General features: G+C 42.7%; 1 protein-coding gene across 10 annotated transcripts in view; it reads left to right on the top strand.

The window, feature by feature from the left end:
• The window catches only part of gtdc1 (glycosyltransferase-like domain containing 1), a 459,381-nt gene that overhangs the window by 399,251 nt on the left and 36,298 nt on the right, over nt 1–23,832 (top strand). For all 10 annotated transcript variants that reach the window (XM_038789963.1, XM_038789957.1, XM_038789967.1 and 7 more), the window contains 2 exons: nt 8,623–8,693; nt 11,660–11,751. In XM_038789963.1, coding sequence (XP_038645891.1) covers nt 8,623–8,693; nt 11,660–11,751 — 163 coding nt within the window. The remainder of the gene's footprint in view (nt 1–8,622; nt 8,694–11,659; nt 11,752–23,832) is intronic.

Genomic DNA, 23,832 nt, shown 5'->3' with positions numbered 1-23,832 from the left:
ACATCGGCTTGAGGACAGATATGGCCTGAGTAGACTGGGCAGCAGGGCTAATTGGTAGCACAGCTGATGAGCAGTGGCAGTTGTTTAAGGAGATACTCAATTCCTCACAACTAAAATATATCAGTGAGGAAGAAAGATGGTAAGAGGGGTAAAAATCATCCATAGCTAAACAAGGAGGTCCAGGACATTATAAAGTCAAAAACTAAACATTATATTGCAAAGGCCAGTGGCAGGCTGGAAGATTGGGAAACTTTCAAACATAAACACAGGGATGCTGAAAAAGTAATAAAAGAATGTAGGTAAATTATGAAAACAAACCTGCGCAGAATATCAAAAAGGATAGCAAATGTTTCAACAGGTAGATAAAAGGAGAAGAGAGTCACTAAAGTGAATGTTGGCCCCTTGCAAGATGAACCCGGTGAGTTAATAGTGGGGATCACAGAAATGGCAAAGATGCTAAATCAATACTTTGCCTTACTTTCACAGTGGAGGACACTAGTACTATATAGGAATGGGCAATTCAGAGGTAGTGGAAAGAGTAGTACTTGGAACAATCAGAATCAATAGCGAAGCAGTACTCAACAAACGCTTGGGATTGAGGGCAGACAAGGATCTGATGGCCTACATCCTAGGGTGTTAAAGGAAGTGGCAGCAGAGATAGTGGATCCATTGCTTATAATAATCCAAAATTCCCTGGACACGGGAAATTTTCTAGTGGATTGGAAAAATGCTCCCTTATTCAAAAAGGGAGGGAGACAGAATGTGGGAAATTACAGAAAAGTTAGTTTCACGTCTGTTGTTGGAAAATTGTTGGAATTAATTATCATGGATGTAATATCAGGGCATTTGGAAAGTCGAAGCTCTATCCATGGTTTTATGAAGGGCAAATCATGCTTGACTAATTTGCTTGAGTTATTTGAAGATGCAACAAGCAAAGTGGAATAATGGATCCCCATGTAGATGTAGTATACTGGACTTCTGGAAGGCATTTAGTAAGGTGCCGCACAGCAGGTTCATTCACAAGGTGAGGTCACGTGGGATTAGGAATAACATATTAGCTTGGATGGAAGACTGGCTGATGGACAGGAGACAGAGAGTCGGAATAAATGGGTCTTTTTCTGGATGGCGTGTAACTAGTGGCGTGCCACAGGGTTCGGTCCTTGGGCCCCAGCTATTTACAATCTATATTAACGACTTGGATACAGGGATAGAAGGTTCTATAGCCACATTCACAGAAGACACTAAAATAGGTGGGACAATAAGTTGCAATGAGGAAATAAGAACCTTACAAATGGACATAGATCGTCAGGAGAGTAAGCCAAAATGTGGCAGATGGAATTTAATGTGGATAAGTGTGAGGTCATGCATTTTGGTCGAAAAAGTGGAAAGGCAACTTATTATCTAAATGGGGAGAGACTTTGGGGTGCTCTGATGCAGAGGGATCTGGGTGTCCTCATGCATGAGTCACAGAAAACAAGCATGCAAGTGCAGCAGATAATAATGAGTATAAAGGTAAGAAAGTCTTGTTGCAGCTATACAAGGCATTGGTAAGACCGCATCTGGAGTATTGTGCACAGTTTTGGTCCCCTTATTTGAGGAAAGATGAAGTGGCATTGGAGGCAGTTCAGAGGAGGTTCACTATACTGATTCCAGAGATGAGGGGTTTGTCACATGAGGAGAGATTGAACAGTTAGGTCTATACTCTCTAGCGTTTAGAAGAATGAGGGGCAATCAAATAGAGGTGTACAAGATGCTAAAAGGTATGGATAAAGTAGAGGTGGAGCGGATGCTTCCTCTTGTGGGGCATTCTAAAATGAGAGGTCATAATCTTAGAATAAGAAGTAGAAAATTTAAAACAGATTTGAGGAGAAACTATTCCCAAAGGGTTGTGAATCTGTAGAACTCGCTACCCAAAGTACGGTGGATGCAGTGAGTAAATTTAAGGAGGAATTAGGTAGATTTTGAATTGGTTATGAGTAAAGGGTTATGGAGATCAGGCAGGTTAGTGGAGTTGATGCCAGGATGGGATCCGCCATGATCACATTGAAGGTGTTTAAGTTTGGGAGGCTAAAATGCCTACTCCTAGGTCATGTGTTCTAGGGAGGAGATGCTCTGGCTGATTTTCTAATCCATCCCTTGGTCTGTAGCATTGTCGGTAACAGATGAGGAACATATCAGCCATGGTAGAATGGTGGAGGAGATTTGATGGGCCCAATGGCCTAATTCTGCTCCTATATCTTATGCACTTATGTATAATGATTTTAATTCTTCAGTATTAGGATTTTCATATGTCAGGGACACATCAATTCTGGCACCATATAGCACCTTTTGTGATCATTTGTCATCAATAAAGTCAAAGACTGACTAAAATCACTCCGAATGCACAGCAAAAATTGGATAGTCACCCTGGAGTGAAACAAGATCGAGTTTCTAAGATTTTAAACGACAGTTCGAAAACATGTGAATTTCATTGCTGTGATTTGTGATGCACTTTTGAATACAGTCTCTCAGAAATCTGTTATAGGGCAGCACGGTAGCACAGTGGTTAGTACTGCTGCTTCACAGCACCAGGGACCCGGGTTTGATTCCCGGCTTGGGTCACTGTCTGTGTGGAGACTGCACGATCCCCCCGTGTCTGCATGGGTTTCCTCCGGGTGCTCCAGTTTCCTCCCTCAAGTCTCGAAAGATGTGCTGTTCGGTGAATTGGACATTCTGAATTCTCCCTCAGTGTAGCCGAACATGCGGTGTAGTGTGACCACCTGAGAATTTTCACAGTAAGTTCATTGCAGTGTTAATGTAAGCCTACTTGTGACACTAATAAAAGTTGTTGTTCTGTGTGAATTTTATTTTTATGATTGTAACCTTATCCTGAAGATGTAGCTGGTGGAAATAGGTATGAATCATTGGAGCATCATCTTACAATAACAACTTCTATTTATATTACACCTTTAAAGTAATTAAACATTCCAAAATGTTTCACTGGGGGATTATAAAGCAAAATATGGTGTTGAACCACATGGAGTGAAGCAGATGACCAAATGCTTGGTCAAAGAGTCAGATTTTAAGGAATGCCTTAAAAAGGGGAAAACAAGGTAGTGAGGCGGAAAGGTTCAGGGAGGGAATTGCAGAGCTTAGCACCAAGGCAACTGAATCTATAGTCTCCACTGGTGGAACAATTAAAATCAATGATTCTCAAAAGGCCAGAATTACAGGAGTGCAGTTATCAGAAAATGTTGTGGGTCTGGAGGAAATTACAGTGATTGGGAGGGGTATTTGAAAACTAGGGTGCGAATTTAAAAATCGATGCAATGCTTAACAATGAACCAGTGTGGATCAGTGAGCACTGGTGAAAAGTGAATGTGATTTGGTGCAAGTAAGAGCACAGGCAGTAGAGTTTTTTTGTTGTATAATAAAAATCCAGAGAGCCATTTGATGTAGCAGTTGATTCTGAATGCCTGTGTTGCTTACATTAACATTTAATTTCAGTTCATCGCATCATGGAATTCCTACAGTGCAGAAGGAGGCCATTCGGCCTATCAAGTCTACAGCCATCTTCTGAAAGAACACCCCACCTAGTCCCAATAACCCCATAACTCCACCTAACCTTTGGAGACTACAGGCAATTTTATCATGACCAATTCACCTGGCCCGCATATCTTTGGACTGTTGAATGCCACGGTGGCATAGTGGTTAGCACTGCTGCCTCACAGCTCCAGGGCCCCGGGTTCAATTCCAGCCTCGGGTGACTGTCTTTCTCTCCGTATCTGCGTGGGCTTCCTCTGGGTGCTTTGCTTTCCTCCCACAGTCCAAAGATGTGCAGGTTAGGTGGATTGACCATGCGGCCCCTTAGTGTCCAAAAGTTTAGGTGGGGTTATGGGGATAGGGTGGAGCCATGGGCTTAAATAGGGTACTCTTTCCAAGGACTGGTGCAGACTCGGGCCGAATGGCCTTCTACTCCACTGAAAATTCTATGATTCGATGAAACTGGAGCACACGGAGGAAACCCACGCAGACACAGGGAGAATGTACAAACTCCACACAGATAGTCTCCCTAGACCAGAATTAAATCTGCATCCCTGGCGCTGTGAGGCAGCGGTGCTAACCACTGTGTCACCGTGCCACCCGTCCTAAATACTCTGTAGCTTGTTTGTCAACTCGTATCTGTCTGAATAAATAATAGAGTAAAAAGTGTGAACAGATCAACTGATTGGCTTTGCCTTCAGTTTTACATTACTCTAGCTCTGAGCAGAAGGACAAAACCCATTTTAAAACATTGGAAAGGTGTGTTGGTAGTCTTCCCATTATAAGTATCACATTTGCTCACTCAAACCCAGATGATTTCAGTGGAACATATCAAATATTATCAAACACACAGTGACAAGCAATTCGGTCCATCTGTTCCATGCAAGTGTTTTGCTCCACACAACTCTCCTCCCATCTCTCTTCATCGAGCACTACTATCATATCCCTTTATTCCTTTCACGTGTTGGCTGTAACTGTGGTTAATTAAGGAAAGCCAACATGGATTTGTCATAGGCAAATTGTGTTTAATTAATCTGCTAGGATTTTTTTTTCTTTGATTTGATTTATTATTGTCACAAGTATTAGTATACAGTGAAAAGTATTGTTTTTTGCATGCTGTACAAACAATGCATACCGTACATAGGGAAGGAAGGAGAGACTACAGAATATAATGTTGCAGTTGTAGAAAAGATCAACTTAATACGAGGTAGGTCCATTCAAAAGTCTGATGGTAGTAGGGAAGAAGCTGTTCTTGAGTCAGTTGGTACGTGAGCTCAAACTTTGGTATCTTTTTCCTGACGGAAGAAGGTGGAAGAGAGTATGTTCGTGGTGCGAGGGGTCCTTAATTATGCTGGCTGCCTTTCTGAGGCAGCGGGAATTATAGATAGAGTCAATGGATGGGAGGCTGGTTTGCGTGATGGACTGGGCTACATTCACGACCTTTTGTAGTTTCCTGCGGTCTTGGGCAGAGCAGGCTCCATACCCAGCTGTGATACAACCAGAAAGAATGCTTTCTATGGTGCATCTGTAGAAGTTGGTGAGGGTCATAGCTGACATGCCAAATCTCCTTAGTCTTCTGAGAAAGTAGAGTTGTTGGTGGGCTTTCTTTACTATAGTGTCGGCATGGGGGGAACCAGGACAGGCTGTTGGTGATCTGGACACCTAAACACTTGAAGCTCTCGACCCTTTCTACTTTGTTCCCATTGATGTAGACAGGGGCATGTTCTCCACTACGGTTCCTGAAGTCGATGACAATCTCCTTCGTTTCGTTGACATTGAGGAGATTATTGTTGTTGAACCAGTTCACCAGATTCTCTATCTCATTCCTTTACTCTGTCTCGTCATTCTTTGAAATCCGACCCACTACGGTGGTGTCATCAGCAAATTTGAAAATTGAGTTGGAGGGGAATTTGGCCACACAATCATAGGTGTGTAAGGAGTATAGTAAGGGGCTGAGGACACAGCTTTGTGGGGCACCGGTGTTGAGGATGATCGTGGAGGAGGTGTTGTTGCCTATCTTTACTGATTGTGGCCTGTGGGTCAGGAAGTTCAGGATCCAGTCGCAGAGGAAGGAGCCGAGGCCAAGGCCACGGAGTTTGGAGATGAGTTTTGTAGGAATGATGGTGTTGAAAGCTGAGCTGTAGTCGATAAATAGGAGTCTGACATAGGTGTCTTTGTTATCTAGGTGTTCCAGGGTAGAGTGCAGGGCCATGGAAATGGCGTCTGCTGTGGACCTCTTGCAGCGGTAGGCGAACTGTAGTGGATCAAGGCAATCTGGGAGGCTAGAGTTGATTCGTGCCATGAATAACCTTTCGAAGCACTTCATGATGATGGATGTCAGAGCCACTGGACGATAGTCATTAAGGCAAGCTGTTTGACCTTTTTTTGGTACCGGGATGATGGTCGTCTTCTTGAAGCAGATAGGGACCTCAGATTGTTGTAAAGAGAGGTTGAAGATGTCTGCGAATACCCCCGCCAGCTGATCCGCGCAAGACCTGTGTGCTCGTCCGGGTACCCCATCCGGGCCAGTGGCTTTCCGTGGGTTGACCTTTGAGAAGGCTGCTCTGACATCTGCAGTTGTGATCTCAGATACAAGTTGATCCGTGGCTTCTGGGGTGGAGGGCTTGCTCTCGCTGACCTCTTGCTCACAGCGGGCATAGATGGCATTGAGCTCATCAGGGAGGGGTGCGTTGGAGCCAACGATTTTACATGCCTTCATCTTGTAGCCTGTGATGTCCTGCAGACCTTGCCATAGATGGTGGGGTCCGTGTGGCTAGCCTGGGACTCGAGCTTGGTCCAGTACTGTCTTTTGGCATCTTTGATGGATTTCTTTAGATCATATCTGGCTTTCTTGTAGAGGTCAGGGTCGCCTGACTTGAACGCCACAAGATTGGGAGCAGCAGTAAGAGCTTCAAAAATCGCCTGACCCAGTTTTGAAGATTGAGCAGAGAAGTTGAATGAATGTGAATTTCTATCCAAGACCCAACACTGAGAGACTAACGGGGCATTGAAGTGGAAGGATTTTACCTTGCAAGATTTCTACTGAAGTTATAGTCTATACCTTTCTTAGAGGAATTTCAACACAAGGGTTGAATTATTAAGTAAATACTATAGTATGAAGCAAGCCTGGCTGCACAGACATTGAACCATAACAGAATCGCTATGGCCATGAAGTTATGTTGAGCAATCTAAATTTGAAGATGGATTTACTTGAAATTCTTCACCATTACTTTAGCAGACAATAAAATAAATGGGTTAATGTCCCTGCTGAAATAGCAGACATAGTGACTTCATAAGACGCTGTAATTTCAAGGTCAATAGAGGCTAGTCAAATACGTATTTACTGTCGTACAGTAATATTGTGCAATATTTATACATAATGTGAAACACAAATAATAATGGATTCTGGAAGTGATGACAAGCAGTTTGCTTCTGGGGCTCAGGTAGTTTGTCATTCCTTCCGTCTCCAGAGACTCAAATGCATATTGTAGGCTGCCACCTCAGCACTGCATTGTTGGTGACCTGGTTTCAGATGAGATGCTAAATGGAGGACCTATTTGCTCCCTCAAATAGATGAAAAACTACCCCTGGAAAAATTTAAATGAGCAGTGGAGTTCTCCCTAATGTTCTGACTGATATTTACTCCGTAACCAATATCACTGAGTCACATTGGTCATCAGTATTCTGCTGTTTGTGGGATTTTGCCTTGCACAAATTGGCTGCTGCCATTCATGCATTACAACAGTTACTACACTTTAAAAGTACCAGTCAGCTGTAAAGTCTATTGGGTCATCCTGAGGTCATGAAGATGCTATGTAAATAAATGCAAATGTTATCGTCCACCTTCAACAATCAGTGGGTTTTTAAAACCCAAGCTCACACTTGCTAATCTTTGCTAATCATTCCAACCTTGTTGGTGTCATGCCGTTTGGGTCTTGGGTCTTATTTGGTGAAGGTACTTGATGAGAGATTAATGAGCAGCAATGTCACCGATCAGACTCAAGTCTCTCTCTGCTCAGTTTGCAGTCTGAGGCCGTGTGTAGCAGGCTATTGTTGTATGGCCTCTCCCATCAAGAAAAAAACTTGTACAGGATGGTGCTCTATGACCATGACAGCTGCTGTTAACATTTATGATCATCAGGCCAAACAACAAAGTGTAAAATGGATAAAAGTTACCTTTGTAATTATGGAGTTCCAAAGCATAGTTTTGGAAATCCTATTCACAAGATCCTCACCAAATTCTCAAGAGAGTTTGTGAGAATTTCTTTAGTGTTGGCACACCAATTTATTATTTTGTTTTACTCTTAAAGTTAGTACAAACTTCATCTCCTGAAGGACAACTGAGTGCGGAATCATTTTTATTTTAATTATTTATTTTCTTCTCAACATATCGGGACCCAAGCTATAAAAGAGCATATGCATACTATATTTTGGGTAGGGTGACGCATCATTTCCAGATCATTGTGGGCATCACTGTGAAACAGGATCCAGATAATATGTGAATGCACCCTAAAATACAAAAAAGGCAACATTTTCCAAGTTAAAAGAATAATAAAAATCTTGAAAATGTGAAATCCTATCGCCACAGTATGTCAAAATATATTATTGTCCACAGTTGGACTCTCAATCTGCCCCTGACTATTATTTCAGCAGTTGACTGCAAAAATATATTACTTCAATACAGAATTTGACCACAGTTCCTATTCGTGATGACTCCTGTCTCTAGGTTAGGTTGTGTTATTATTGCTGAGGAACAATTGGTTTCCTACCAATATTTGACCACTTCCCTGTAACCAAAAACACAAGCAGAGTTTTGTTTTAAGATCATATACCTCAACGTAATCTATGTGTCGCTAAAGTTCAAATATCTTAAACTTCCAATCATTGTCAATCTAGAATAAAAAAGTGACGATGCCAACTGTGCCCAGAATTGCACTCTGCAAGTTAGATAGTCAAGCCTTATTGATCACTTTACATTTTGCTGTATTTCTTTGTACTGGAAGCATATAGAGTTCCTTGTAACAATGCAATTTTACTTATATATTTTTGTTTTCTGTTCTAGTTTTTATATTAACCTTTTGAAGTGCTTTATTTTGTTAGGTTGGAAGCTGTTCACTGTGGTTGCTACCCATTGTGTCCGAAAGCCTTAGTTTATCCAGAGATCTTTCCAGGTAAGTTACTTACGTGGACATATATGAACAAATTGACAAACCGAAACAAGGGTAAGTCATGATTACGTTACAGAAAACGGAAGTCTTGATATCCCCTACGATTCCCTCAGACATTCAAAACTATTCCAAGAGATTACATGGATCAAGTGTTATTGTCATGACACCTTGGGCTAATTTCAGTTGACCCGGAGTTGCAGCACAGGTGAAATTAGATTTGATTTAAAATTCCCGAGGGCCTTGGTTTTTAAAAAAAAAATTATTCTCCTTTTTCACATTTTCTCCCATATCTACACCCATCAATAACCAGTAACAATTGTAATGTCAATCCCCATATCAATAACAACGATCCCATCTTCCCACCACCTTGGTTGAGCCCAATAAACTACAGTCGCCAGGTTTGTAACTTGAAAACACAAGTAACTTTTTATTATGTACAGTATTATAATTAACTAACAGAAAATGTAACTGACCAACTACTAGCCCTTTCGCAACATCCCTCCTTCTAACTCTCAACACGCAGACAAATAATATAGATGGGAAAGGGGTGTGGAAAGGAAAATAAAATATTAATAAAAATAAAAGGCTAAGGATCTTTGGTGCATTAGGATGATTTCCAGTCAATATCTGGTTGCCAGTTGACGAATTGAACCAACATCTTCCAAAAACGGTTCCTAAGAGCCACCCGGTGCCAAGGAGTGTGGCTCCTCCTCTCCCAAACACAAACCTGGGGACACACTGTCCTGACAAGCAGTTTGTTTCAACTTTGAGTCTTCTACTTAAAGGCACGTTCTGATTATGGGTCTACGGACTAAAGTAATAAAATAACATTTTTTAAAAAGTGGACAAAGGAAATAAACAGGAAGTACTCTTACATTATCTGTGAAGGCACTTACCTTCTAAATGATGCGATCCCATCCCAGTTAAGTTCCAGGCCACTTGAAGTTACAGAGTCACGACCAACCAATCGCGGCAACTACAATGTGTTCTAGAGGCTCAAGTTTTTAAATGGACATTGTGACTGTAAAGCATGTTTTACAGAGCTAGGTAGTAAAAAGGATATGAAAACTGTATAAATGTTGGAAAGCTGAGAATTCAAGGAATCCTCCTTTTAAAAAGCAAATATATGAACTAAATTAAGCCAGTAAAGGGCGTAGATTTCATCTGAACAGGCCTTCGAGTCCAAATAACTTACCAGCTATCCATTTCACATCTTAGTTTGTGAATTGCAAGCCATTATTACCTATTAGGAGCTACACCTTAAAGTAATCATTTTAGAATATTTCTTATAAGCACCTACTGTATTAACTGCACCAATGTATATCGGTCCTCTTGTAGGGAGACAAAAAAGTGTTTGACCTAGTACATAGAACATAGAACAGTACAGCACAGAACAGGCCCTTCGGCCCTCGATGTTGTGCCGAGCCATGATCACCCTACTCAAACCCACGTATCCACCCTATACCCGTAACCCAACAACCCCCCACCCCTTAACCTTACTTTTTAGGACACTACGGGCAATTTAGCATGGCCAATCCACCTAACCCGCACATCTTTGGACTGTGGGAGGAAACCGGAGCACCCGGAGGAAACCCACGCACACACGGGGAGGATGTGCAGACTCCACACAGACAGTGACCCAGCCGGGAACCGAACCTGGGACCCTGGAGCTGTGAAGCATTTATGCTAACCACCATGCTACCGTGCTCCCCCTGCACCTATAAAGTTAATGATTACATGAGAGAGATCATTTAGAATTGCATAGGATCTGTAACACAGTAAAGGGCCTTTCAGTCCAACTGTTGTTTATGTGTCACATACGCCTTCAATCCTACTTCACCTAGGTTTTATCAGCGTCTCCTCCTATTCCTTTCTGTGTCATGTAGTTAGCTGACTTTTGCTTACGGGCATCTATGCTATGCACATTCTAAACACTCTGGTTGAAGAAGCTTCCACTTGATTAGTTTATTGGATTTATTAAATATTTTATTTGATTTATTGAATTTTTTATTTTGTTTATATTTTAGAAATCATTTTGTTTTGTACTAGAATATTTGTTTCAGCAATATTTGATTGTAGAAACCTTGTGCCTAAGTAGAATAGGCTACTCTTTATAAGGAAAAAAATACTGTTTTACCAGTGGGTTACATATCGCCAAAATCTCCCAGTTTTTATTGGCAAGTTGGTGCTGGGTTTAATCCAATGTACACTTGGTGGTATAACGCTGCCAAACTGTGCACTCCAGTCTTCACCACAAAACCCTCATCTCTTTAAGAGCCTCGTTTAATGCCAGCATGAATTCAAAAGCACAACAGCAAACTATGGCTAAACTCCAAGCCAGGATCTTTATTCCCAGGATTCTTTTCTGCTTGCCATTTTGACGCCCCAGTGTGTAAATGTCTGTTTTGAAGATGCCACCTTGCTAAAGCCTGTCAAGTACACACACACTCCAGAGACCTCTGCATTACCTTACTGAAGACATGGGCCGCAAGGTTCATCGGAGCTGCTCTCACCAACTCTACATTGCTGGATGTGAAATAACAGTGCTGAGTGAGAACAATTCCAGGAAATTGTCCATCCCCTGGTTTTGACAAAACCTTCACCAGCTGTGGCATTGTGGTAGAATTCTCTGCAAATTCAGAGGTGACACGTGAACAAATGACATGCTGCAATTTGAAATATTGATTGAACCTATACTATCAGTTGTACAAAGCTTCATTTTCGAGCAGTAATATGGGTAGTTCTATCATTCTCACCATGTATTTATCATTGCAAAGTGCATTTTATGGATGCTTTCCTTCCATTACATCCATCTGACTGTACCTAATACCACAGCTATGCTCGTTTGTTTGCTTCAGGTTCTCATGGAAAACTGGACACTATATACTGTTAATCAGTAAAGTAACTTAACATTTATATACCTTCCCTGAGGCTTGTTTCACAAATACATCCATCTGATTTACTTACAGATGTGTACCTCTACTCTACGCCTGAACAGCTGTTTAAAAGGCTTCAGAATTTCTGCAGAAGACCAGATCTTCTAAGAAAGAAGGTTATAAAGGTAGTTTATTTAATTAACAGAAAGAAAATGGGATAACCATTTTTTCTTTCAAAAGTTGTATTTACAAACTGCTGTCCATTAGGTTACAGGTTGAATTACCAATGCAATCAATATTTGAGCTGTTTCTCCTTTCTTTATTTTGTAATTGCATGACTTAGAACTAAGCCAAATATTTAGGACACTAATCAAAACCTACCACTATTTTAAAAAAAATGTGTTTATTCAGCATTACCAATTGAATTCAAAAAATTAAACTAGCTCAAAATAGGTATTTTGAGTTTGGTTTATTTAAGTTAGGGTGAGCAGGAAATCCAACTAGAACATAGAACATGCAGTGCAGAAGGAGGCCATTCGGCCATCGTGTCTGCACCGACCCACTTGAGCCCTCACTTCAACCCCACCCCCTTAACCCAATAACCCCTCCTAACCTTTTTGGACATGAAGGGCAATTTAGCATGGCCAATCCACCTAACCTGCACGTCTTTGGACAGTGGGAGGAAACCGGAGCACCCGGAGGAAACCCACGTACACATGGGGAGAACGTGCAGACTCCGCACATACAGTGACCCAGCGGGGAATCGAACCAGGGACCCTGATTCTGTGAAGCCACAGTGCTAACCACTATGCTACCGTGCTGCCCAACTAGTGCTGCATGAACAGGAATTGGTTGGTTGCACTGAACTACGTTAGTGGCAACAAATGTTGAGAAATTGCTGCGATTAGGTAGTTTGAACTTGCAAGGTGCATCAAATCCATTGAACGATTTCAAGATTTGTTTTAAATGGCTGTGAACACATCTATCCCCTTTCAGATGGTTAGCTATCCCAAGACTAAGCCAAACCTATTATGGATGCCAAACAGATAGAAGTTTGACTTTTTAAATGGACCAATTGTCTTGCTGTATTAGGTTCAGTAAAAAATAACTTACCATGCCAGACCCGATGGCAAGAAATTTGAGGAGTATCCGCCTAATTAATTCCCACATTAAAGTGCATGGGTGGTTTATTTAAGTGCATGCTCTCTTTAGGTTTTTTTGCATGATAGTGCACAGGCAGTACCTTAATGGAACCAGCTTGTGATTGGCCTGTGTGAGAATTTTGTGTTCTCGTGCAACTTACAGGAAGTACTGTGCATCTGGGAAATTTGGGGAAAAGAAAATTACTTCAAATTTTTATGTCAATAATTTGCTGTTCAAAAAAATTGATGGCCATTGACATTTAAAGGTGAAGTTAATGCTAAAATTAGGTTGAAATTAAACTTCAGCATCAGCGATGTGTAGTTTTGAAAAAAATATTTATCTTCCTCCTAAACTAAAGACAGACAGCTGGCTAAACAATGAATGAACACATTGTGAACCTTCATTCAGATGGCAGATGTAGATATTCATATGCAGATCCTTTAGATTTCTACAATGCTTTAAAATGCTTTAGAAATGGCAGAATTCATTAAGAATTATTTTAATTAATATAATGAGGACACATACATGTACTGGAATATTATTATTCGTACGTACATGCATAATAATCTTTATTGGTGTCACAGGTAGGCTTGCATAATGACTGCAATGAAGTTACTGTGAAAATTCCCTAGTTGCCACACTCCAGCCCCTGTTCGGGTACACTGAGGAAGAATTCAGAATGTCAAATTCACCTAACAAGCACGTCTTTCGGGACTTGTGGGAGGAAACCAGAGCACCTGGAGGAAACCCACGCAGATACGGGTAGAACGTGCAGACTCCGCGCAGACAGTGACCCAAGCTGGGAATCGAACCCAGTTCCATGGCACTGTGAAGAAACAGGCTAACCACTGTGCTACCGTGCCACCTATACATACATACAAACATGTGAATTAGGAGCAAGGGAAGGCCAGTCGGCCCCTTGAACCAGCTCCACTATTCAATAAGATATTGGCTCATCTGATTGTAACCTCATTTCACGTTTGGGGGAGGTTGTAGCAGAGTGGTATTGTCACTGGTCTGGTAATCCAGAAACCCAGGGTAATATCTGGGGACCCTCGTTCAAATCCAACCATGGCAGATGATGAAGTTTGTGTTCAACAAACATCTGGAATTAAAAGTCTAATGACCATGAAACGATTGTCGTAAAAACCCATCTCGTTCACTTATGTCCATTAGGGAAAGAAATCTGTCATCCTTACATGGTCTGGCTCCAGATCCACAGCAATATAGTGACTCGTATACGTCCTCAGGAGTGGGTAATGAATTCTGGCCCAGCCCTCAATGCCCACATTCCCTGAATGAATAAAAAGTTCCCGCCCACCCCCGATAGCCTTTCACCCCTATCCGGAATCTATCTACCTCCGCAAAATATTCAAAGACTCTACTTCCACGCCTTTTAAGGACAAGAGTTCCAAAAAGTCCCTCCCTTTTTGAATAACATTTGCTATTTTTCAATCCAATGGAACTTTCTCGGGAATTTTGGAAAATTTAAACCAATGCATCAACTATCTCACTAGCCGCTTCATTTCAGGCCCTAGGATGAAATTCATCAGGTGTCAGCCCACAGCTCCAACTCTTTATTAGTAGCACTTTACTGGTGATTGTAATTTTCTTGAGTTTCTCCCTCTCTTCCATTTCTTGATTTACAGCTATTTCTGGGATTGTAACATCTATCTGAAGATCAAAGCAAAATACCTGTACAATTCAACTGCCATCTCCTTATTTTCCACTATTAATTAGCCAGACTTTCTATTGGGCCAATGCTCACTTTGTCAACTATTTTCTTTCTTGAACATCTATAGAAACTCTGAATATCTGTCTTTATATTACTGGCTTGTTTTCTCTCCTACTCTATTTTTTCCCCTTCTTATTAATCTTGTCGTCATTCTTTGCTTTTTTTTATATTCTTTCCAACCTTCTGACCTGCCACCGATCTTTGTGCTTTTTTATTAAGTTTGATACTAAGTTTAATTTTTATAGTTAAGCATGAATGATGGGTCCTCCCCTTGGAAATGTCCTTTCTTGTTGGAATATACATGTTCTGTGTATTCTGAAGCATCCCCCGAAATGACTGCCATTGAATCTCTGCTGACCTATCCGTTGACCTCATTTGTCAATTTAATATAGCTAGCTCTATATTCATACTCACATAATTGGCCTATTTAAGCTAAAATATTTGTCTTTGACCCACTCTTCTCTCCCTCAAACTGAATGTTAAATTCCATCATATTATGATCTTTTCTACCTAGGGGTGCCATCGTTATGAGGTCATTAATTAATCCTATCTTTTTGTGCAAACCAGATCTGGTATACTCTGCTCTCTGGTTAGTGCCAGAACGTGCCATTCGAAGAAACTATCCTGAAACCATTCTCTAAATTCTTTATCTGGGCTATCCTTGCCCACCTTATTTTTCCAGTCGATATATAGATTAAAATCCCACATGATTATCGGCATACCTTTCTGACGAGCTTCCATTTTTTCTTCATTTATACCCTATCCTATCATGTGGGTACTGGTTGGGGGGCCTGTACACCACTCTCACAAGTAACTTCTTACCTTTTATCATTCCTCATCTCTACGCAAACCGCTTCAATATCCTGGTTTCCTGAACTGAGGTCATCCCTCTCTATAGTAATGTCATTAATTAACAGAGCCATATCTCCACCATTTCCTAGCTTCCTGTCCTCCCTAAATGTCATGTAACCTTTAATATTCCAGTCCCAATCTATGTCAACCTGCAGTCATGCCTCTGTAATAGCTATAAAATCATATTTATTTCTATTTGCGCCATCTGTTTTGCTTTGAATGCTATGTACATTCTGATTCAGTGCCTTTAGTTTTGTCATTTTATTATTTTTGTAATTTCTAGTCTTACCTGCTGATTTATTTTCAGATTTGTACTCTCTGACCCTTCCTGTCATGGTGTGTTTATCATTTCCCTTTGTTGCTTGCCTTGACTCTGCGCTTTGATTTACCATACCTTCCTAAATTCAATCCCTTGCCCCGACTATTTAGTTTAGAACCCTCACTACTTGTCTAGTTATTCAGTTCACGAGAACATTAGCATAGTTTAGGTGTAGGCCATCCCAACGATATAATCCAAACAGTACAGCCCCCACTTCCCTCAATACTGGTGCCAGCACCCCAAGAACTGGAACAATCTTCTCCCATGCCAGTCTTTGAACCACGTATTCATCTCTCTAACTTTATTTACCCTATGCCAATTTCCAGATGGTTCACTTTATACTCCAGAGCTTATTACCTTTGGGTTCAGTTTCTTAATTGAGTGCCCATCTCCTCATACTATCTATGCAGAAGTTCCTTCCTGTCCTTACCTATGTTGTTGGCACCTACATGGAGTACGACCACTGGATCTTCCCCTCCCACTACAAGTTCTTCATCAGCCCGAAATGTTCTACCCTGACACCAGGCAGGCATTGCAGCTGTCTGGACTCATGCTTCCGACTGCAAAAAGCAGTATCAATCTCCTGACTATGCCAGTTTAAAGTCCAGCAGGTTTGTTTCGAATCACTAGCTTTCGGAGCGCTGCTTCCTCCTCAGGTGAATTCACCCGAGGAGGGAGTAGCGCACTGAAAGCCAGTGATTCGAAGCAAACCTGTTGGACTTTAACCTGGTGTTGTAAGACTTCTTACTGTGCTCACCCCAGTCCAACGCCAGCATCTCGATATCCTGACTTTGTGGTCTCCTTTCACTTCCACATTCCTCTTCCCTCCACTTGAATGGCATTCTTTACCATGGTACCATGGTCAGTCCACCCATCCACCTTGCAGCCCTTCTCATCCACACAGATAGCAAGCACCTCATACCTGTTGGATAAACTGAAGGACTGAAGCTCCTTCACTACATGCTTATATCCCATTACCTGCCAACTCTAAAGCTCTGCCTAGCCTAAGGGGATTGACTGCCCCCTAGAACAGTGTCCACGTAGCTTTCCCGCTCCCTGAAACCCCTCAATGTCTGCAACTCAGACTCCAGCTTAGCAACTTGCAACTTAAGATATCTAAGCTGCAGATATTTTCAGCAGCTATGGTTAAATGCAATCAATTAATGTTTGTATGAAAGATACCTGCAAATACTAGGATAGTTTGTAGATTCCTTGTTAATTGATATCTTTCAAGGATTATGAAAGTTATGCCTGCAGGTTATATGCATAAGGATAATAAAGCTAATGTAAATTTACAGTATCAGAACTGCTTGTGTGTAGGTACAACTGTAAGCATACTTTGCTTCCATTATTCTGCGGAATCATATGGAATTTTAGAAGTATTATTTTGTATGATGTGAGCGTCATTGGCAAGGCCAGCATTTATTGCCTATTCCCAATTGCTCTTGCTCAAACCATTTCAAAAGGCAGCTAAGAATCAGCCACATTACTGTGGTTCTGAAGTCACATGTAAGCCAGACCAGGTTGGCCGATTTCCTTCCCTGAAGAACATTAATGAACCACGGGGGTTTTACGACAATTGATAGTTTATGGTCGCCATTACTGAGACCAGATTTCAATTCCAGATTTTATTAATTGAATTTAAATTCCAGCAGCTGCTGTTTCCAGAGACTAGTCTGGTGACATTACCGCAAAGCACTGTGTCCCCCAAATTCTTTTAAGTTTTTACTGTATTAAGAAAAAATAAAGACCCATAAAACAATTCCTAAATCCAACTGGATTCCCAATGAGAAGCATGTGTTCTTGGCTAAAGTCAAACCTTAACCTGAAAAGGGACTGGAAACTTAACTGGCTTAAACTGCAGTGCTTTTCTGAAAATCGTTTGGTATTTTACTAACTAAAGCAACGGCAGCATTAATTCATTGATAGCTTTTTGCTGGACTAAGTTTACCATCACTGTAATGTCCGTAGCTATTTAAATGAAACTTTAACATAAAAAGAATCCCATTAGTTTAACTCTGCAAAATGGTAAACCCCTGTCAATTAGGTCAAAAATGTGCAAAACAAAAAGTCAATTTAACACACAGTTTCAAAGTCATTATCTTTCAATGTCTATTAACTTGGCAATGGTTCAGATGCCAGCTCATAATACTTCAGAATGCTGAGTGCACAGTTCTTCTGTTCCTCATCATTCCTGCATACTGCATTCTGCACATTCTTCTGGTTAGTTCTGAGCTTTAAAGGGAAACTGTTGCCAACTCTCCAGCTGCATCCAGTATTTGAACCTCTTCTAATTCCATTGCATTTGTTACCTCCCTGAATGAATGATGAGGTCAATTGTCTCTTATAACATTCCCCAGAATCGGTGCCCCCTTTCTATAACTGCAGATCATTTTAGAGAATGTTAAATTCTGGCGGTGAAGCGTAAATATGATTGACAAGAATGTCACCATATGCTGAATGTACAGTATTTATTAAGGCCTGGAAACACTTTCAAGCAGTGAGTGACTAGAGGTTAATCATATGGGGATTGGGCGGTGCAGTGGGTTAGCACACTGTCCTTTCATCTCTGGGACCTGGATTTGAATCAAACCCAGATTGATGGGATGAAAGTCACTTAATGGTTCCTAAGTAAAATTAGGTCAGGCAGTTTTAACACAAACCTTAGTGAACATTAGCTAGCAGCACAAAACTACAAAAAAATTGTCACTAACTAATGCAAAGGATCACACTGCAGGGCCATGATTCAGCGGGTAAGGATGTTTTGTTCTGTTTGTCTCTGATGTCACTGCAAATAGCAGTGGAAAATATATTCTGATCATGGGAACCTATCTAGATTCATACGTGAAGAACAGCCGCATGAGCCTTGGAGACAGAGCGATAGAGTGCAGGAGGAAAATAAAATAAACTGATTTGTTACAAATACTCCTTCAGTAACGGCTGTGGGCTAGATGTACCTCCCAACATTCTACCTAGAATTTTTGTCATTTATTTGTACTGTCAACTTTCCAATTTTGCCCAATCACAGAAATCTGTTCCGAATGAGGAAATATTTCAAACTATTAACTCTTTAAGTCCTATCCTGCTATATGCAGATTTCCACTGTGTATTTAAATTGTTTTTCAGCCGATAATAAAACAAAAGGGAAAAAAGGGAAAACTATATCACTTGGCCAGACGTACGATCAGATGCTGCCCAATGTATCCCTGTGATGTGTAAAGCAAATGGTTGCTGACATGCAGAAAATCAATTTGGCACACTTGTAGTATTTTTTAAAATTAATAATTCTGGCAATAGTATGGAAATTAGTATTTTGGGGAAAATTAACACCACAGGGGTAGGGAGCTCCAAAGATTCACCACCCCCTGAGCGAAGAAAGTCCTGCTTACCTCAGTCTTAAATGGCCTTATCCTAGACTATGTCCCCTGGTTCTAGACTCACTAGCCAGGGGGCAACAACCTATCTACATCTACCCTATCACTCCCTGTAAGAAGTTAGTAAGTTTCAATTAGATCACCTAAGTGCTGAGAACTTAGCAGTTAAATATGGATGTCATTGGGTTACTGCTGTCTTCCCAAAATGCCGACAATTAGATTAGATTTAGATTTATTGTCATGTGTACCGAGGTACAGTGAAAAGTATTGTTCTGTGTACAATGTAGGCAGATCGTTCCATGTATGAAAAATCATAGGACATACATTAAATACACAATGTAAACACATAAGACATTGGGTGAAGCATATGGAGTATCGTGTTAAATTTTTGCTTCGATAACCACTCCCCTCACCCCCGCATGTACCAACACCCACAGGTTAATTCTCCGCTCTGACACCTCCACCACCATCCCCACCAGACACCACTCTACTCCACAAGGAATTCAGTGCACAATCTAGGCTGACACTTTAGTCTGATGCCAAGAGTGCTGCATTTTTGGCGGTACCATTTTTCAGATGAGACATTAGCCAAGGATCTTCTTGCCCATTCAGGTGGACACAAAGGAACCAATGGCACTATTTGAAGAATTCTGTTTCCTCAGTCAAAGTGTCTAATGGCAGATTATGAAGTTATTTTAGTAATTACTGATTGTGAAACGTTATTACACGCAAATTGACTGCCATGTTTGCCTCCAAAATAATAACGGCTACACTTTAAAAGTAATTTGAACAATTGGCTGCGAAAAAGACGCTATGTCAATACAATTTCTTTCTTTCTAAATGACCATAGGCTTTCATAATCCTAGTGAAGATGCTCACATTTTACAGAGTAATGCCCTATTCACTAAGTGATCTGGCTTTTGGATTTCTTACATTATAAGCAAGAACTTTGGGACATTTTAACTATGTTAATGTCACTATGTGAACGCAAGTTATTAACAAATGAATAAGTGAAATAGGTATGGCCATTCTAAATGTATTTCACAGTAGATTTATCCAGGGTACAGAATTGCCCAATATTCTGCAATACTGGTTATTAAACTGCCAATCTTGGTCAGAGAGATTGTAAAGATAGTGGAGGAAATGACAATTTCACATTATTGTTGCAGTAGGACTTCTGCTCAGTTTGATTGGGAACTTGACCAAGAGAGTGCTTCATGCTAACACACAAAAGTAGAAATATATTCCATTCCCTAGTATTGACAGAAAAGATTCACAATGTATATTGCCCATCAAAGTATTTACTGAAGTTGAAGTTCTGGTCAGTGTTTGAAGCCAAAGGGCAAGAGTAAAAGAATTATTGACTATAATTCTCTGCTTGTAGGAGCTAAAGTTTATTTTTTACCTTGGCATTAAAGTTAGGAATTAGATGATGTAATGATGTCCTTGGGGTTTGAGCATTATTATTTATAAATCGGTCAATATTTTAACACTGTCACTCTCCAAAATGGTCAAATTTGTATACTGTTGATCTTCGAAACACTGGCTAGTACGAAATGTTATTAAAGGACTGATACTTAAATTGTAGCCAACGGGTAAAATAAATGCTGACTGACATTTGCTAGATAGAAATGTTAAATTGTTGTCCCTTGGAGTTTAAGTAACCTGTGCATGCAATAATACATCCTGCATGACCTTTACAACCCTTTCGGCAATATTTAAAATTCACAGTGAAAACTGAACTTTGTTTTTCCCTCACCAACTTGCTTTTTCCCCTTCTATGTTTTTCTTTTTCCCCCTTCCACGTTTTTCTCTCCCTCTCTCTCCACAAATGCGAATTACCCAAAGATTTGGGGTGTGATTCTCCGGCCTCGTTGCGCTCTTGATCGAGCGAAACAAGGCCGGTGAATAGTGAGAGAGACCGAAAACGAGTACCGCGCCTGGTGCCAAACGGTTTGTGATGCAACCGGGCCGCTCCCCTTGGTGAAATCGGGATCTCCGGAGGGTTGGGCCACCATGATAACGGCGGGGAGGGGGAACTGCATGCGGCACCAACATATCAACCCCTGGATCGTGTGTACCCATTCTGGGGCAACCTTAGGCCCCCCACCCCCACCCCCCATCTGCCCCATCGACCACCCATAACCCCCACCGACTGCCGAGGCCAATGGCCTTGCGGATGAAGGCTATTGTTAATCCCGAATTTGCGATCATGGTTAAGTGAGCACTTCACACAACCCAAGTGGATTCCCGTGGGTGGGCGGGCCATGTAGCATGTAGAAGTCACTGCCTAGCATCACAATCACACCCTGATACATGGACACTGTGCTTGAACACTGCAGGAGGCAACACCACACACGCAGCAGTCAACATCCGAACACCCAGGGGATGGGGCACAGCTCCGGGGAGATGTCCACAGCCAGAGGGTGGGTGAGTGCTACGGGGAGGAGGAAATGCTTGGAGAGATGGGCCAAGGGTTCAGAGTTCGGGCGGCATTACGGAAGAAAGTGACAGTAGCATCATATTGGTTGTGGTCAAGAGTGTTTATTGTGTTTTACAATTCCCCACTCTCCTGATGGTGTGCCCCCTCCCCCGATGCCCTCAGTGATCCTCGATGTGTTTTGCCTTCCTAGCTCTACCGTTATGTCTAGGTGTGTCCCCAGGATGCACATCAGAGGTGGAGGGTGCCAGCTGCTTACCTCGTCCCATGGCCTTCAATGCCCCTGTCAGGTGTGCTCTGGGGCCGGAGGGGCCCGGTGCACTTATCGGCGGCCCCTGCACAGCTGTGCCACCCTGTTCCAGGTGCCGACTGTGAGTCGCGGCCTCATCAGAGGGGTGAAACTCAGGAGAGCTGGTGGCCACCATCGCCACTCCATGGGACGGGTCCAGGTTGGCACTCAGAGCCCATTCCTCCCACTGTGTGCCTATAGGGCCCTGTGGTTCACCTTGGGATGGAGGGGCAGCTGATTCGAGCCCCGACTGCCACGGCATCATCTGGCTCTGCCAGCACTGGCGGCTTTCCGATACCTGCACCATTGTGTCGATGCCCTTGGCAATGCTCCTCAGTGACTTGGCCATGCTCTGCAGTGCCTCGGCAATGCCCGCCTGTAACTGGGACAAGCTCCATGTGCCTCGGCCATTCCCACCTGAGAGCGGGACATGTCCCGCGACACCTCATCAAGATCAACCTGGTACTGGGCAACAACCCCCAGCAAGTCGAACATTCTGCCAAGACCCTCAGTCAATGATGCCTTGGACGTCTTCATTAATGGTGCCGATGCGGTGCACCAAGCTTTCCGTTACGGCCGCCACCTTAGCAGTGTTGGCCTCGGTTCCATACATTGCCGGCAACATCTCCTGCGCCCGTAGCCTCTGAGACTCCTCCAATCAGCTATGGATCTGCTGGAGTGACACTGACATCTCCATCTGAATGACCTGACTGCACTCTAACGTCTCCATCAGCTCCGGGTAACCGTGTACCAGAGGCTCAGCATCAGACTGGGGCCCAACTGGGTCCTGGGATCCAGCAGTTCTCCGAGTGGGGGGTCAGAGGTTCCTGATGTACAATAACAGCTGTGTGGTGCTCACTAGATAGGGGAGGCAGTGGCATAATGGTATTATCACTGGACTAGTAAACCAGAGTTCCAGAGTAATGCTCTGGGGTCCCAGATTCAAATCACACCAATGCAAATTTGAATTCAATAAAAATCTGGAATTAAAAGTCTACTGATGGCCATGAAACCATCGGCGATTGTCTAAAAACCCATCTGGTTCACTAATCTCCATTAGGGAAGGAAATCGGCTAGCCTTACCTGGTCTCGTCTACATGTGATTCCAGACCCACAGCAATGTGGTTGACTTAACTGGCCCCTCAAGGGCAATTAGGGATAGGCAATAAATGCTAGCACAGCCTGCGACTCCCATGAACAAATAAACAAAGATTGTGCCCCAGAAAACTAACGTTTCCCACCGAAGTGCATGTATCTGAACTGGTGGGGATGACAGCTGTGACACTTAAATCATGTCCTCATCTGAGCTCCCCTCTGAGGTGGTCTCCTGGGAGGCTGGAGAGGGGGCCACCCGGGATGGGCCAGCGCCGTCAGCTGGAGGACCGGCGGGAGAATGTGGTCAGTAGGAGAGATGGGTCAGTCAGTAAGACAATAATTCAAGTTTTACAGGTCCTCCGGTTGGAGCCCAGTGGTTCCTCACCTCTGCAGCATACGCCAACCTCCGCGTGAGTGGCCTCCCTGTCACGGCCACCCCAGTCACCTCCAGGGCCCGCTCCTCGAAGGGAGTGAGGATTCCTAAGTCCGGCACCCTGCCGCCAGTCTGGGCCCTCTCCAGGTGATTGTCGGAGAGATTTTCCTGAGGAGACAGAGAGGGCATTGTTGGACATGCGTGGTTCACAGTAGTGGGAGGGGGCTGTGAAGGTAGGGTTGGGGGATGGAGTTGAGGGGAGGCAGGGTGAAGGGAGGGTAGGGGTTACATGGAGAGTTGGGGTGGGTGGATGCTCGGGTGAGGCCAGTAAGATCTCAAAGGGTGGGTGGGTGGGGGGGGGTGTCTACTCACCCGTGCTGCCCCGTGTCAGTGGTTGACCTTTCTTTGGCATTCCTTATCACACTGCTAGAGCTTACAGCCACTGCTAATTCGTCCCAGGCAAGACTGGCTGACTCTCCGGGACCCTTGGCGAACAGAACATCTTTCCTGGCCTCTACTGTGTCCAGCTCTGCATCCCCGAATCTTGGGGCCGGTGTCCTGGGCACCATTGTTGCGGGCTGACTGGGGTTGGCTGAGCAATTGCTGCTTAAGTGCTGCTCGACCTTGTTAGCAGGGAGCTGGCGAG

Source organism: Scyliorhinus canicula, chromosome 2 (assembly GCF_902713615.1).
Source record: "Scyliorhinus canicula chromosome 2, sScyCan1.1, whole genome shotgun sequence".
NCBI classification, from domain to species: Eukaryota; Metazoa; Chordata; class Chondrichthyes; order Carcharhiniformes; family Scyliorhinidae; genus Scyliorhinus; species Scyliorhinus canicula.
The sequence above is the reverse complement of the archived record's forward strand: the minus strand, read 5'-3'. Positions and strand labels throughout refer to the sequence as shown.